At 48.9% G+C, this 17723-nt stretch overlaps 1 protein-coding gene across 1 annotated transcript in view; it reads right to left on the bottom strand.

The window, feature by feature from the left end:
- The window catches only part of zfhx3b (zinc finger homeobox 3b), a 134991-nt gene that overhangs the window by 54283 nt on the left and 62985 nt on the right, over positions 1–17723 (bottom strand). Inside the window, exon 5 of the mRNA XM_030378032.1 lies at positions 2797–3028. Coding sequence (XP_030233892.1) covers positions 2797–3028 — 232 coding nt within the window. The remainder of the gene's footprint in view (positions 1–2796; positions 3029–17723) is intronic.

The raw sequence follows: 17723 nt of genomic DNA, 5'->3' as shown, positions 1-17723 counted from the left end.
CTAACCCTGAAAATACCTATAATTATCTCATCCATCACATTTCATCCTTTAGTAGCCACTAATTAAACCGGCTTTATTTCACCAAGACACGAGTGGATGCCTTTTGCGATCTTTCGACAATCATAATACACAGAGCAAACTAAAAAAGCCCTGGTGCTGCTGCAGGAGGTTGGCTCAGGCCAGTTGTACTGCCCTGGTCCCTGGGCTCCTCGCACGCAGGGCAGCTGTGTAAGGGCTGGGGGTCCCTGCCAGCCCTCCTTTGTTTCCCGCAACAGAGGAAGGGTTAAGGAAGACAAATGGGAGGCCAAGCCACAGAGCAAAACGCCTAAGCAGCACATTTTCGGTGGGTGGGGGAAGAATTAAAACAATGCACGCCTTTTTATCCCTGTGTTGGTCTAATTAGGAGGGAAATTCATCTCTGCTGCCCCGGCCGCACCATGGACACAGAGGCCCAGGGGAGACATGTGCCATCAGATGCCTCCTCTCTCTCTCTCTCTCTCTCTTGCTCTCTCTCTCTCTCTCTCTCTCTCTCTGTCTCTCGCTCTGCCTCGCTCCCTCCTTAGAGCGATGGCCATGGTATGCCACGTGGATGAGTGCAATCACAAAGGCTTGAATTATACCAGTCATATTTTATTGTTCAGTAGAATCCTCTTTTTTCTCTCCATGTTGTTTTTGGTAAAGTTTCCAGGATATAAAGAAAAGAAAATGGTTTGATAAGAATTTCTGCCCAGGCAAGATTTGAACTTCTGTTTAACCATACCCTCTGAGCTGGAGACAGTGAGGGGGTACTGCTGGCTTAAGGGGGAATACCCTGACCAGGTTAGCGGTTAGGACCTCAAACTCCAGCCAAGCTAGAAGTGGGCGAGCGGAATCAAAGTCTGGCTGACCCAGAAATCTGCGTCCAACGTTGTTTTAACAAGCTGGGACGCGTTCCACAGCCACTTTTGCACTTATGCCTCAAACACAAAACAGAGACTCGAGCCTCAGCAGAGCCTTGAGGAAATTAAATATTACACTGAGTGGTTCTGGCCTTTTTTTCAACAAACCTCAGAGATGGTGGACTGAGCAAGTCGATGGCAGTGTTAAGAACACTGCATTTCGGTGGGAGAAAACATATTGATTCAGATGAGACCTTGGAGGACCTTTGAAAAATTCACAGCACTCACGTTTGCGTTCATCAAGAGCAAAAATATCAAATAAAAAATAAATATCAAGATACAAGACTTGGGACTACATCATTGTTGACTTCATTTCATGTTACAGACTGTTGCAAATCATGCTTAAAAGGTATAAATGGTAAAGGGTATAGAGCCGGCGCAGGGACGGAAGATGGTCTATGCCCAGATTCCTCCACCCTGACAGAGGCAGGGCAGACAGCGATGGCTTATAGCGCGGAAGTCTCTCCGTCTGTAGCAGAGCCTGTCAACTGCAATTAGTACTAAAACCCCTTCAAGCTTTGACATGGCATTGGCATTTCAAGCTAATAAAGCAAACTGCAATAAATACACAAACAATTTCTGTCCCAAACAGACACGTCGCTAAGCTCCTAGCCCCTCCCCCCCTCTGTTTCAACCCCGTGGCCCCTTCCTCTTGGCGTTGCATGTTCACTTGTCCACTGTATGACGGTCATTAACATATTTGGAGTGCAGCGAGCAGAAAGCTTAATTGTCCCTAATTGCTTGGCTAAATATGTTCTCTAATGATTTGCTTCAGATCTGCAACTGCCTTTTTGCGCAATTTCCTGGCTGTTGGCTTCATTATCCCTGCCTCCTTGGAACAAAGCGTCTTCACAGGCTGACCCCCCCCCCCCCCCCCCCCCCCCCCCCCCCCCCCCCCCCCTCCTTCCCCCATCCACATCATCCACATTACAGAGAGAGAGGGAGAGAGAGAGAGAGAGAGGGGGGGGTGGAGTTTGCGACTGCAGCAGTGGTTCTCTTCTGAAGGGACGCACAATAGAGGGCCCTTTGTCAGAGGCCGGGAGTCGTTGGAAAAGTAAATCTCGCTAGGAAAGGGTGTTAATTGACCACATCTGACTGGTTCTAATGTGTCTAGAGTATACGTTCGTAGTCCAGCCCTTTGTTTCACTAAATCTGTCGATGTAGCATGCTCTTTATTCGTTGTTTTGGGTTAGTTTCAGTCGTTTTGTTGCTGCTGCTGTCGATGTTGCCAGGTTCCTCCTCCGGGATAGCTCTGTCCCAACTTCTAAACTGGGAAAATATAAATCCCTATAGCTCTCTCAAACACTGGTCCCTTCCGTGACTGACTCAACAAAAGTAGCTCAAAAGAGGCATCATTACGTTTTACATAACCGAACAAATGATCACTGTTTACATAAAACAGCGAAAGCAACAAACACACACAACACAGTTGCTGTACCATTAGACAAGCAAAACAAACAAAACAGAACATAAATTATACATTTATTTTCTTTTGCCTCCAACGAGGAACCTAATTAAATGGAGAGCTCCAAGAACGAAGGGGAACCCACACCAGAGGGGTCAGGCGAAGGGAGGAGTAAAGTTCAGAAGAGGAGACATACTTCATAGAGGAAGCAGAGAGAGAGAGAGAGAGAGAGAGAGAGAGAGAGAGAGAGAGAGAGAGAGAGAGAGAGAGAGAGAGAGAGAGAGAGAGAGGGGGGAGAGAGAGAGAGAGAGAGAGAGAGAGAGAGAGAGAGAGGAGAGGGGAGAGAGAGAGAGAGAGAGAGAGAGGGGAGAGAGAAGAGAGAGAGAGAGAGAGAGAGAGAGAGAGGGGGGGAAAGAGAAAACGAGCGAAAAACACGTCTGCCGGGGCTCTGACCTGTGTCGGACGAGGGGCATTTGCGTATGGTGAAGATGGTGCCCAGGTCCTCCTCCTCCTCTGGCAGGCCCTTCTGTAGGCGCTGGAGCTTCCGCAGGCTCTCGCTGCGCTGGTGCTTCATGGAGCGCACATGCTGGATGAGGTTGAGCTTGGCCTTGGTGGAGTAGCCGCACAGCACGCAGTGGTAGTAGCAGGCCTCGCCCTCCACCGCGTGTTCATGCTGCTGCAGGTGCTGTTCAGGGAGAGAGAGAGAGGGACGGCAGACGGTGAGCGACTGTGAGACAAGTTATTTTCTTTTGCATTTTTACAAACTAGGGGAGGCTAGGGCCGACCGCCGGCTAAATTTCACTTCCACAGACGGGCCAAATGAACAAATCAATTCCCAATCAGGGCCCCGTTGTTTAACGGCCAGGCCGTGCGGGAGGGTAGGGGGGAGGGTACCGCGTGCGCCGATGCCTACACGCCACGCCGCGCCGCGCTACGGTGTCTGTATCAGCGGGGCTAACAGGACCGGAGAGGGGCCTGCCAGGCGGGTGGCCCCTGAGGGCCCGGGATGAAGGGGCGGGGGGGGGGGGTAGGGGGAGGTAGACTCACACATCAGCCACCCTTCAGAAGCCTTGGGTCTACACGCTGCAGTGGGGGAAAAGGGGGCCATTGATCCCCTTCACTCAGCACAAGCCTCCCCGTCTCCGAGAAGGAAACTCCAAACATCGGCCTGTTTCACGCATGAAACGCTCAATATTGATCACCGCGCGGCAAGTCCTTGCTCGGAACTGTGTCTGTGTGTCAGGTGGGTGTGTGTGGGTGTGTGTCTGTGTGTGTGTGTGTGTGTGTGTGTGTGTGTGTGTGTGTGTGTGCGTTCTCAAGCAATGTAGGACATTCCACAGGAAAAGGATGACCTTCAGAGGAGAAATCAGCCTCGGTATTGACCCGTCAGTCCCCTTCGCCCCCCCCCTCCCTTAAGGCCCAGCTGCCAGTCATTGCTCCCCCCCCCCCCAAAACCAAACACACACACACACACACACACACACACACACACACACACACACACACCCGTCGTTTTGGCGGTGGTGTTGGGTGGTGTTGACACCGTGCCAAACAACCTATTGTGGCAAACCCAGCCCCAGCATGTCTTCACACCACACAGCTCTATTCTAATAGCCCACCCTCACCCATTATGGAGCGGGCCGGGTCAGGCTAGGCCACAGAGCCGCTGAGCAGCCCGCCCTCAGCCACCAAAGAACCAAAGCCTGATAGCTCCAGATTGTTTACGATACAGGACGGGGGCTGTCTTCTGGAGGTATGTTGTCTCACAAGCCCTTGAGTCGCGCAAGAGTGGGCTTCATCATCGCCTCACTGCCTTTGGCCTGGAATTTGTTCTCATGCTTCAGTTATGATCACCACCGTACTTCAATATGCTAATAGTATAATGGGTTGTGCATAACTATGTGCATATATGTGTCTTTTGTGTTTTGTTTTAGGGAAATGCAAGACTACTGGTCGTCGGATTTCCACAAATTACACTTCTTCATAAAGGGAAATATACAACAACCTGTTAGCATGACCACAGAACACCAAAGCAATATTATATATTTAACCATATTACATGGATACCATAACAAAATATGATGTTGAAAAGAAACAATAAAAATGTCTCAAACAATCATTATTATATCATGTCTCATAACAATTATATGTTTCGTAATATCGTTCAGATACTTTCCTTTCTCTTGTTTAAACTTCAATTATATGGTCATTTCTAATTGCTTTTGGGCTTTTCAAATGTATTCAATTCACGGCAGTCTCATATTTCTCAGTTCTGCACCTAAAGTGAGCATTAGGACGAAGCTTCCAGGAAAAGAAATAGGGGTCCCCCCCTCCCCCCACCCACACACACGCCTTTCTTTTGGCGGTGATCCCCGCAGCTCGGTGTAATAGAGTTATTAGGTGATTGTAAAAGGCTCTGTGTCTCTGCATGCTCTCCTTTCGCGCCTCGTTTGAAGCCGCCCATGATGTCATTGAATAGGTGCTGCTGGATATTGTGTGTGTGAGTCGTACCCCCCCCCCCCCCCCCCTCCGATCCCCCCTCTGTGCACACGTGTTGTATCTGAACTCAAGAAGGAGGGATGGGGGGGAGGGGGGAACCTGAGAAACAGATTTAATAGCAGATAGCACCAAATCCATCGCGCACACGGTTTCTCAGTCACTATACAGATGTCTTGAATTAAACCCCCCCCCCCCCAAAAAATGACTTTGCTTCCCTTATATGACTCAAGGTTAAAACAAAAAAAGAAATCTACAAAGACGGGGAAAAAAAATAAAACCCTGACAGCACCTGACCTACACTTCAAAGCTGCTCTCACAATGTAGGGGGAACAAAAAGGCCCTGGGAATTTAACAGCTTGCCATAAAAAGAAGAGGATTTATACAGAAGCGAACTGGAAACTGCCATATTTCACTGTATGGCAGAATGTCCTGGATGCCGGTCCCGTAGAGCCAACAACACGGGTCTCTACTGGCTGCACCTGTACAGCCAATATTCTCCGGGGGCCCCTGAGAGAGAGACGCTGCTCCGGAGCTGAGCTAACCGATGAAGAGCGATGTGTGATGTGGGGGCCCCTTGCTTCACAAATGATCTGGGAAGACCCGAAGGAAAACCGGAGCTTTCGAGAGGTTGGAACTCATGTCAGCCATGAGGAGCGCAACTCTCTGATCATCAGATGGGGAAAAAAAACCTGGATCTCACTTACTCACTACAGCTCCCCTTTATGAACACAGACGGGATGCGAGCCCAGCGACAAAGACACTGTCAACGCAGACACTTAAACTGACACATACTCACAGGCACACACACACAAACACATGATTACACTTGCAAACACACACACACACACACACACACACACACACACACACACACACACACACACACACACACACACACACACACACACACACACACACACACACACACACACACACACACATATATACGTAGAGAGAAGAAGAAAAAAAGTCACATGAAACATAATAACGCATGAGACGCGGCCTATGTCTGTTTCCTATGATCCCACAGTGAAGCCTCTAGTTGATAAATCACCTCCAACTGGAGTGCAGGAATTTGGCAGCCTAATGAAAAAGTCATGTTGGGAGAGCTTGGATGAGCTGGCCTACCTTGCTCTGGGCTTTCTAAGCACCCCATAGAGGCCCCATCAGGAACAGAGCAGGAGAGAAGAAAAGATGGAGGCAACCTGATCGTCGCCGGCAACGCAGCTCTCCTTTCTCCCTTCACTACTTCGACTGGACTGGGGAATGCATATAGGAAACAGCAGTTTTACGGCTGAGCTGATCGGTTGAGTGTGAGAGTGAAAGGAAGGAGGAGAAAAAGAAAAAAGGAAACGAAAGAAAGAAAGAAAAAGGTTGTGTGGGTAAACACAATGATGGAGACAAATTGCGTGTGTGTTTGTGTGTGTGTGTGTGTGTGTGGGGGGGGGGGGGGGGGGGGGGGTTGTGTGTGTGGATGTGTATGTGCCAGGTTTCTACTGGTTTTCTACTGCAATTCAAAATGGCATGGCCCATTTGATCCTGCCAAGTAGTGAATCAAAACGATCCCTTATTCTTCATTACGACACACACTTTATGGTCAAACAATAGCATCCCTTTAGCGCTATAGGCTACATAAATATATGTGACTCTTTGAATTACGTACCAATGGCACACAGCCTAAACATTATTCTAATTCAATGTCTAGTGATTTATATGTAGCGAGACTCTGAGTCAGATATTACAATTTATATTACTATTTCCAGGGAGTTCAACTTGCTTCTAAGATTAATTGGTTAAAAAAAAAGGAAAAACACCTGTAATACTTATTTTTCCTCATTAAATCACTATTGGTAAGGTTACCTATTACATTGTTTCTTCATTTCCAAAAATATATTTGGTTGACATTTCTAACTGCTCTGCTGCTGACAGGAGTGTGTTGCGTGTGTGTGCGTGTGTGTGTGTGTGTGTGTGTGTGTGTGTGTGTGTGTGTGTGTGTGTGTGTGTGTGTGTGTGTGTATGCATGTGTGTGTTGCGTGTGTGTGTGTGTGTGTGTGTGTGTGTGTGGTGTGTGTGGGGGCTGAAGCACTACTCTGCCTGTTCAGGTGAGAGGGAGACATGTTGGTGATGTGGGCGCCTCCCCATTCTCTCTCTGACAACTTGACACCGCACCTCGGCCCTCTGAGTGGGCAATACGCGCCCGTATCGGTTGCAACGCCCACCCAAAGCACTGCATGCATCGGCACTTCTATCCACTCCAAGGCAAAGTCAAATTGGACCTTTAACACACAGAACTGTGTGGTTGCTGGGACTAGCCCGGCTATTATAGTGCGATGGTGGAGGTGGGCTTTACTGGAAGGTTGGAAGAGAGATGCAGAGCCAATCCAAGCCAGTAAATCCACAGAATGGTTCCCAGTAGGACACTAAAATACAGTTTGTATAGACATACACACACACACACACACACACACACACACACACACACACACACACACACACACACACACACACACACACACACACACACACACACACACACACACACACAAAACACATACACAACAATCACGTACATATGAACAGAATGTTGGTCAGCAATGAACACACATATACATACAAACACATACACCCCCACACACACACGCACACACAACACAACAGACACATAAATGCGCTGAAGGCCACATAGCATTACGATCATTCCCTAATTTCCACCATTAAATTTGGCAGTGCTGTTAATACAAAATTAATGCATTAAAACAGATGACTATCCATGAGCTAAATGGCTATCAATTCGGAGAGAGCTGCCAAATTCCCTCTGTGAGAGCTGGTGAGTATCTGCCTGTATATTGCTTTGTAATTATCTCCCTGATTCTAGGCACTTAGAGGTAAAGTGTGTGTGTGTGTGTGTGTGTGTGTGTGTGTGTGTGTGTGTGTGTGTGTTGTGTGTGTGTGGTGTGTGTGTGTGTGTGTGTGTGTGTGTGTGTGTGTGTGTGTGTGTGTGTGTGTGTGTGTACATGAGAAAGAAAGACACAGCTAACCACACCGATAAGCCCACAATGCACTGCAGCGCTACACAGCCCCTTAGTGCCTTTCACATGAATAAGGAGGACCTATCCTGTGATAAACCGGTGTCGCGGTCGTCATGGTTTCGCCAACGACTGAGTGCACATTTACAAGCTATACACAAGACGTGGCGATGATGACTTCTATGTCAAGTAGCACTTTTGTTTCGCGGACACAGTGATGTCATGGCAGCAATAACAGGCGGTGAGCTCATTGTGCTACACTGTGAATAGAGACAATGAGATGGGCCTGTTGGGCTGAAGAAACACCCTGGTGAAAAGTAAACACTACGGAGTAGCTCAAATCTCACTGGGTCGCCTCTCCCTGACAGGGTGAGCGTATGGAGAATCCCACTGCAGAGGAATCCCCCGGGAACCCCACTGTACCCCCGTATGCTGAGGTGCAGAGTACAGATTGCCCTGGGCTTCCTTCCTGCGCCCCACCCTCTTAAAGCTCAACCTCGCACCCAAGTTCAGTGGATGCGCTGCAGGCAGCAACATGCCCAGGATTGAGCATGGAGACGACAGGCGGGTGGGGGGGGGTGGACAAGGTGTTCCAGGCTTAGACTGCACACCTACGTCCTAACGCCTCGTGTGTTTTCACGACACTGTTTGTTCTTTAGGGCTTGGCCTCTTTCTGAAACGGCCCCCGCTTCAATGTGTGTTCTCAATACGGATGTACCGCACCGACGATCCATCACTCCCAGCAATAAAACAATAACATTAAATACAGCCTGCATATTTGTCTTTAGCAGAGAGAGCGAGAGAAACGGGTTCACCTCTTTCAATGGGGAGGCTGCAGGGGGGGAGGATAAGATGGATAGCTGTAGGGGTCCTTAGAGAGATTGGGCTTAACATTGGTCAATGAAACAAAGTAGCCTAGGAGGGCTAACGGAGAGACCTAAAGACAATGCGGCCGGGGGGCGCTCCACTCCCACCACTCTCACTTACTTTAACATTAAATAAAGCAATAATTATTGAATTCCCTTTGAATGAGTAAGATGCGAGGAAGTAAACAATGGGAGCATAATTGCAGAGGAAAGGCAATCAATGCAACCAGTCATTTGGGCCATGTTCAATGCGTAGGCCGCTGTAGACTAGAACGCGTTTGTGTGTGTGTGTGTGTGTGTGTGTGTGTGTGTGTGTGTGTGTGTGTGTGTGTGTGTGTGTGTGTGTGTGTGTGTGTGTGTGTGTGTGTGCGTGTGTGTGTTTGTGTGTGTTTGTGTGTGTGTGTGTGTGTGTGTATTTGTGTATGTGTCTCAGTTAGTGTGTACACGGCACGGATCGTACACGGGTGTGTGTGTGTGTGTGTGTGTGTGTGTGTGCGTGTGTGTTTGTTTCTGGGCATGTGCACGCTTGCATGAGCGTGTGCAATGCACCCCCTTGCATCCATGTGCAAATTTGTTTCGGTGCCAGAGAGCGGGCAAAGCGGCCTGCGATGCATGGCGTTGTGACAAGAGGCTGAATAATGCCCTCTCGCACACCCAGGCACAGAACAAGCGTCGGGTAATCCCTCCTTCAATAATGACCCAGGGCTCTAAACAATAGCTCTCAATCAGCTGATCAATGTGTCCCACATAATTCATGGGCGAGCCTCAGTGTCTGAGGCAGGGGAGAGTGTGTGCAGCAGCGGGGAGGTGGAGGGATCAATGCCCTGCACGGTGATAATGAGACCGGGGCCTATGCCCACAGGACCACCACCGAGGTGGCCGGGGGGCCCGCTCACCGAGGACATTTGGATCAGCATGGCTATCCATACGTAATGCGCGCTCTCTAATCGCCACCGTGAGATGAACACAGCTTCCCCCCCTCGTCTTAATGAGCCCGGTGCCTGCTTTTCTGGGACACGCGGCAAAGTGGGGAAAATGGGCAGGACGTGATGAGGGAATCCCAGCCAAAATAAAACAAAACAAACAGTACACCGTATGAATGGGAAGCGGTTACCCTCTTCTTTTAGGAGCTAATTAACAGCTTAACCTCCTGGTGCTTTTATGAATGTCACGCTGGCAGGGGCTTTGCCAACATTGCAGTACAGTACGTTTGCCTGCAGGGGGCGACAACTGGGAGGGGGTTCCAGGCAACTGTTATGGCTACTTGATGACATCTGTACCTGCCAGGTACCATCTGGAAGTTGACAAGGGGCGAATCTGGACATGCTCGTCTCCCTCTCTCCGTAACATCCCACATTTCTGCGTCAACAACGCAACCCACATTTTTGGGACAGGAGTAATTGCAATTATTCGGACGGAACTGTGAAAGAATGTGTTTTGTTTCCAACGGGAGACAAAAGCAAAGGGCACAACAAGGATAACAATCCCCTTTTTAGGTATTGATGTCTCCATTTCTTTGTGGGAAGTTGAGATGTTCGATGTTTTTACTAGTGGTGACAAAACAGCGAGTTAAAGGGCAGCTGGTCTGCTGAGACGTACATTTAACTGTTTCAGTGGCGTCAGATGGAAGAAACAAATAGTTATTGTCTCCTGAGTGGCATTTAGTTACAGGCAGTGGGACTGTGTGTTGTGTACCTCATTGAGACAAAGAGGTGCGCTAGATATTTGCATTATAGGTAAATGTGCTACACATTGTGCATTCTGAATAGGTAAAAGGACACCAAGACGAAAAAAGCGCCCAATGCTCTGATACATGTGTCTAATGTAACACAGGCCATTTCACAACTTGACGTTTGAAGAGATATTGGATTGCATTCAGCTAGTTGAGGAGGGGCTATGGAAAAAGTGCGGAAGTGAGAATGCAGATATTTGCATAATGAGCAAGGAAGCGAATACAGATCTCACGTCGGTCGATGGAGAGGCATGTTGAGACACATGTTCATGTATGCTCTGGCTTCAATCCATCTGTATCCTCATAGGCACAACACAATGTGGACGCGCCATGTGTGTCAATAGGCACGTATACAGGCTAGGAAGCCAGCAGTGGCTATGGGTCAGAGCTGAATGATTAGGGCTCCAACACTAGCCCCAACTGTGTGTCCATTGTTGTTCTTTGAAGATCTCCCGATTCCTCCTTTTCGTTGACATAGCTATGCAATGAAGAGAGCAGTCTCTTCAGACTTTGTATTAGCAAGCTTTTGCCTCTGGTGTTCTCAGTTTGGAAGTGTAAATATTTCATTAGCACATAATTGGTTGCTGCTTCAGGCGATGCAATACGGCAGTGTTGTACCACTGTATGTTTTCTCCCTTTCTTGTTCTTTTTAATGCAAAATTCATTGAGAAGCGGTGTAAAGCGAGAGCGTGTTTGAAATACCCGCAGTGGAAGTGTCAGGGCTGTTCATACATGCACTCAGCCCGAGCCAACTACACACACTAACTAATTAACATCAGCGATGACAGGCTCAGCCCAAGTCAATATTTAACCCAGCACTTCTTAAGCAGCTATCTTTATTAGTAACAATGAAGCGACAAACCAGGCAACAATGCTTTGGAGAAGCATCCAACTTAACACCTCTCAACTCCTCTTAAAAAATGTAAATTAATGAACGTGGGGGTTGAGTGGAAGTGGAGAGCGTCTATATATATATATGTGTGCACTTGTTGTTATGCCACATGAAGCACCTTGTTGAAGAGTGAAACTGTTGTGTACAAGTGTTCTTGTGCCAGTCCACACTCCCACAGGTTTTACCTGGATTTGGAGTCAATAGCGAGTAGAAGTACTGAAAAACCTACTCACAATAAAAGTGAAAAAGTTGCATGACTGCTCATGTATAAATAATATTTATACACATACAAAATGCCACAGATATTAACAGTGTATACATATGCAGTATACATAGAGTATATATGTTTATCGTATATGTATGTAGTTATGCATATTGTCTGTATACAAGTATAGTTTCGCTTTCTTGTTTGACCCCTCTGTTGGAAAACACTGCCCACTTCATTCCCCGAAGCATTCTCTATGCTAGCCCTCATAAATGGTCGCCCCTGCTAAGACACATTTTTAATAGGTCATTCGGTTGGTTGCACTCATTAGCCATACAAAAAACATTACTCCACTTTCCATAAAAAAAAGAATACAAAGTGCTCATTGATCAGGTCGATCAATGCAGGATCAATAACCTAAACCCTCATCATTCCCAGTGCGGCATAATTACAGCTGAGATATGACCGTCATCACTAAAAATCAAACACAAACCCGGCTAATTGGAGGCAGCCTATTGCTGGCAAAAAGCTTTCCAGAGCCTCTGAGAGACTTGTGATGGCCGCATCGGTGCGTCCCAAAATAACTGCTCATGCCATTAGTGAGTGTCATTGCAGAGGTCATTGTGTTGGCTGCCCATTTTGGGGACAACTAAAACAGGGCGCAGTCTACTCCCACACAATGGGCCTTTGCATCTCACTCCTGGTGAACATTTCAACATGTGGGTTGTAAGCGGGCATTAGGCTTTTTCGTTTTTTATGACCCATGTGATTTTAATTTGATTTGGGTCTTCGATGTGTATGTGTTCATGTGTCCTTATAACCCAGTTTGTAATCGAACAAACAGGTCAAATATTTGTGCGCTTAGGAGTGTAATGTTGGAGGAGCCACGGTATTGGGCGAAGCACGACATGGCATCGCAGCCAAATACACTCCCTGACCTTAGGATGCGACACTTTAAACTATAAACAATGTTCAATTGTGCACAAAGTCTCAAACTCTACTTCAAAGGCTACCACTTTCCCCCGGTTCTCTTCCTGTTTATTGATTACACAAGACCTCTTGTTCAGTAATTGTGCAGTAAATCAAGCATGGCCAGCATAAATCTCAACCCCGTGAGGAAAGTGTTAAGGATGAAACCGTCTGAAAAGTGCATAATTATGGTGTTTTTCGTTTGTTTTCAGCCAGGAGGAGTGGACATAAGCTACTCCTCCCTCACTATCACATGTCTCACTCCGCTTGCCTGTCTGCGCAACTCAGGGTGTGGGGGGGGGGGGGGGGGGGCATGACGGGGGAAGACAGGCAGTATACAGTTTCTAACCCGCCCCTTCATCTCCCCCCCAAAATCCTTCCTCTCACTCTCTCTCTCTCTCCCTCCCTCTCTCTCTCTGTCGCTCTCTCACTCTCTCTCTGCCTCTGCCTCTCTCTCTCTCTCTCTCTCTCTCTCTCTCTCTCTCTCTCTCCCACTCTCTCTCTCTCTCTCTCTCTCTCTCTCTCTCCCACTCTCTCTCTCTCTCTCTCTCTCTCTCTCTCTCTCTCTCTCTCTCTCTCTCTCTCTCTCTCTCTCTCTCTCTCTCTCTCTCTCTCTCTCTCTCTCTCTCTCTCTCTCTCTCTCTCTCTCTCTCCCACTCTCTCTCTCTCTCTCTCCCTCTCGGTGCATTCTCAAGCAAAGCGCCGGGGGCACCATGCTTGTAAAGCCAACCACAGCCCTTTGAGTGCCTCTTGTATTTACAAACGGAGGTATGTTGGAATCACAGGCATTACCACATGGCACAACACATTAAACAATTGGCAGACGGAGGATTTATAGACTGGTTAGATAAGAAGTGCACGCACGTGAACACGATGGTAGTTGGACACGTCTCCCTCTACGGCGGCGGTGGTACTTGTGTGTGTGTGTGTGTGTGTGTGTGTGTGTAAGAGGAGCTAAACTCACCCAAAACAAGGCGGATTAGGAGTGCTTGCTGCTGCGGCTGCGGCTGTCTCCCTTCCCCTGCCTCGTGATCCCCTCTGAAGCGCCGCGTCCACAGTACACTCCAGGTGGAGACAGCTATCACTTTCCCATACACTTCCTGCTCCTCTGCTTTCTCCTCCCTCTGTCTCTCTGCTCTTACTCACATACACACGGCCCCCCTCCCCACACACACACACACACACACACACACACACCACACCACACGCTGTGTTTCAAAGAAATGTACAGCTCTGTTCTTTCCATGGTCTGTTGAATCTAAATCTACGCTTTTATTTTTGCTCCCCTATGCGGTTTCTCCTGCTCCACCAATGCGCTGACCCCTCCCCCCCCCCCCCCCCCCCCCCCCCCCCCCCCGCAAACCTTTCTCCCTCCTGTGTTGCCATTCTGCGTAATATCACCTCCAGTTTTTATTTCAACCTCATCAGCGGAGGACCTAAAAATAAATGATGAATGGAACGTGATATTTTAAAGTCGTCGCCCCTTATCTGTTCTTACAAGGGGAATAATGGGGGGTAGTTAATCCTGCGGATCCCCACTCAAATTGATTAATCAGCACATGCGGACAATCAAATAAATGATTAATATCCCCCCAGCCCTGGCGGTCCGAGCGTTACCTCTGAAACCATCAGTAATAATTCAGTAACCCTTCCCAGACCGCTGCTGCCGCTAGTCAGCCTCACTCAGCATCACACCCCTGTGATGTTCCCACTGCACTCTGAACTGTGTGTTTATGTGTGTGCGTGTGCGTGCGTGTGCGTTTGCGTGTGTGTGTGTGTGTGTGTGTGTGTGTGTGTGTGTGTGTGTGTGTGTGTGTGCATGTGTGTGGGTTTGTGTGTGTATGTGTGTGTGTGTGTGGGTGTTTGTGTGCACGTGTGTGGGTGTGTGTGTGTGTGTATGTGTGTATGTGTCTATGTCTGTGTGTGTGTGTGTGTGTGTGTGTGTATGTGTGTGTGTGTGTGTGTGTGTGTGTGTGTGTGTGTGTGTGTGTGTGTATGTGTGTATGTGTGTGTGTGTGTGTGTGTGTGTGTGTGTGTGTGTGTGTGTGAGTGAATGTGGGTGTGCGTGTGCAGAAAACTGCAGCCACCGGGATGAGACCATGCGTATTCCGCTGGCTTCTCTGCTGGCCGGGGCCACAGGGGCAGACTCTCCCTGAACTGCACAGTGGGTAAGGCGAGGTCAACAATGCCAGGAACGATCCCAGAAAGGGGGCTTCGTCCGCGCTACCTCTGAGCACAGCAGGGCTGCTGCGGCACGGCTCCGACGCGGAGCGGCTGACGTATTCGTCTTGACAAAGACAAAAAGGCAAAATTCTTTTCACGGCTGTCGTATTATGCACGCGCCGGGATGAGAAGTGTTCACTCGGGTGAAAAGCCGACCGGCGTTTTTCTTTTTCTCCGCCGAATGAAAACAAAACAAAAGGAGCAGCGACGGGCGGATAGTGAGCGGCGAAGACACGCCATTTAGCAGCAACTCTTTCAGGCCTCACCTCACCAAGCTAAACACGCCCTGTCTCACTGATGGATCTCCTGTTTATTCAACTATTTTTAGGACAAAAGCGGGGGAATCTCCGTGGAGAAAGGCCTTCTTTTCCATTCCCCCCGTTTCCCCGCACAGCTCTCCCTCCCACAGAGGTCAGCCCAAAGAGCCCTGGTTTCATCTGCTAGCAGGAGCTGTTATTAATCAGCCATAGGGATGAGAGGGGCCAGAAGACCCCACCTCCCAGTGGTCTACTGGTGTTAGTGGTGGTGCTGGTGTGGGGGGGGGAGGGGGTTGTGTGGTATTGCATTTAAGGGTTTCAGCATGTGTGGGCAGGGGTGTGTTTAGGTCTGTGTTTGAGTACGGCAGTGTGTGTGTGTGTGTGTGTGTGTGTGTGTGTGTGTGTGTGTGTGTGTATGTTAGTGGATTATGTTTAAGTAAATGAGTGTGTGTGTTTGTGTGTGTAAGCATGTTTGTGTGTGTGTGTGTGTGTGTGTGGGTATGTGTGTGTGTAGTGTGTATGTGTGTGTTTGTGTGTACGCGTGTGTGCCGTGTGCGTTTGTGGTATGTGTGTCTGTGTGTATGTGTGTGTGTGTGTGGGGGGGGTGTAAGTGTGTGTGTTAGTGTGTTTTTGTGTATGTATGTGTGTGTGTTTGTGTGCGTATGTGTGTGTCTGTGTGTTTGTGTGTGTGTCTGTGGTATGTGTGTGTGTGTGTGTGTGTGTGTGTGTGTGTGTGTGTGTGTGTGTGTGTGTGTGTGTGTGTGTGTGTGTGTGTGTGTGCGTGTGTGTGTGTCTGTGGGTTAACGTGGGGGCGGGCGACAGATAAACACAGCCAGTAGGTGTGGAATGTATGCCCCACATGCTGCACAGTTGGTTTGATGTGTTATGTCTATGGAACTGTGTGTCCATCTCTTTCCACACTTTGACATGTCAAGTTGTCCCACGGCCGTTAAAAACAGACACACATGGGAACCAACCCGCACACACACACACACACACACACACACACACACACACACACACACACCCAAGAGTATGCACCGGTCTGCGTGGCCTTACAACCCCACCCCTCCCCAGCCATTCAGAAGGCTTGGCCTCTCGTGAAGGGTGTGCAACTGGCCGGCAGGGTATGAATCATGGCGCGCAGCTGTCTAGTCCACAAGCCCACAGACAGACGGTCATGCTATACGGCAGCCTGGCATTAGTATATACGGCCCAACCAAAACGCTGCTGGCTCTGTTTAGGTCCCAGGTAAAGGAAAGGAGAAGCAGGGACAGCGTTGAGCTTTTGTATGGATTACAATGCGCGGTTGTTGGCACAGGGAGTGCAGACCACTATCAGACTCTAGACATTCAATACCATTGAAAATACGCCTTGTGATATATAACTGTGTCTTTAATAGGTATGAGCGGGGCGTATGGGCCAGTGTCATGAAGTACAAAAAGAGCCCTGGTTTTATATAACCGTTACAGTTCACTTTGATCTTGTCTCTTGCTCCGCTGTTTATAAATCAGCCACACAAATATTTATGAGCGGAACGAGGAAAATGGCGGGTCTGGTTTGTATCTTTGCACCCCCACCTTCTCAATACACACACAGGCCCCCACCCACATCCGCGACCAGGCGCCCGTGCACATGCTCGCGCACGCTCACACACGCACACACGCATGCTCACAGGCTTCCTCTCCCTGTTGCGTATGTGTGTGGCTGAGGCCACCTCAGGAGCAGTGAGAGTGCACAGGCCCCGAGTCACATCCATCATATCTGCTCCGCTGGCCGTTATCATGTGGCCTCAGAATGAGGCTGAGCCAATGAGAACGCAGGGAGGGGGCGGGACCAGAGAGGAGGGGTGAGGAATAGAAGGGGGGAAACACGCGAGGAAACGATGCATCACGTTGAGATATTAGCAGATAAGCAGCTGTATCTGACTAATGCTGTGTGCGCGCCCAAACTCCGAGGGGGACTATATGTGAAGGAGGGAAAAAAAAAAAGGTGCAACTCCTCTCGTATTATTATGTGTGTGTGTGTAAGTGCGTGGGAAGGGGGTGCCTGCGAGCGCACGCACGCTTTTCTGATCCGCCTGCAGAATTCTGCATCCCCGATCCATCAGTGGAAAACCTCAATATAGAGGATTGTGTTCACGACACAGCGCTCTGCCTCACAGCTCACCTATCTGTCCGTCCTCAGACCCCCAGACCCCAGCTTCTGGATCCATACTGTAATTGCTCCCCTTTGCCCCAGACCTCTGCTCTGCTCTCCCTGGTATAATGAAGCTCTATAGAGCGCTATATAACTGAGGATGAGGCAAATATCCATTCAGCGCTATTCTTCCTCGAAAAAAGTAAAAAGTACATATATATATATATATTGAGTTGTCCTTCGTTTGCTCCTTTTGTTTTCTCTTAATCTGCTGCTGGACTCTAATGAATATAACATTTTCAAATGAGGGTATGGGTATCCCGCTCAGAGCTGACTTCAGCGGAAATGTAATTGCCGGTGCATGAGCTTCAGTTCAGGGGTGGGCAGCGCAGGCGGGCGGCTGTTAAGTGAGCCTGTGTGCTCATGTGCTTTGTTGCCTACATGTACTGTACAATAAGTTATAATGTGCTTGACCGAGGGCAGAGCTGGTTGAATGAGTTGGGGGGGGGGGGGGGGATGTGGTGGGGTGGGTGGGTCGGGTGGTGGGGGGGGGGTAAAGTGGAGATGTAGTG

This window comes from Gadus morhua, chromosome 14 (genome assembly GCF_902167405.1).
Source record: "Gadus morhua chromosome 14, gadMor3.0, whole genome shotgun sequence".
NCBI lineage: Eukaryota > Metazoa > Chordata > Actinopteri > Gadiformes > Gadidae > Gadus > Gadus morhua.
The sequence above is the reverse complement of the archived record's forward strand: the minus strand, read 5'-3'. Positions and strand labels throughout refer to the sequence as shown.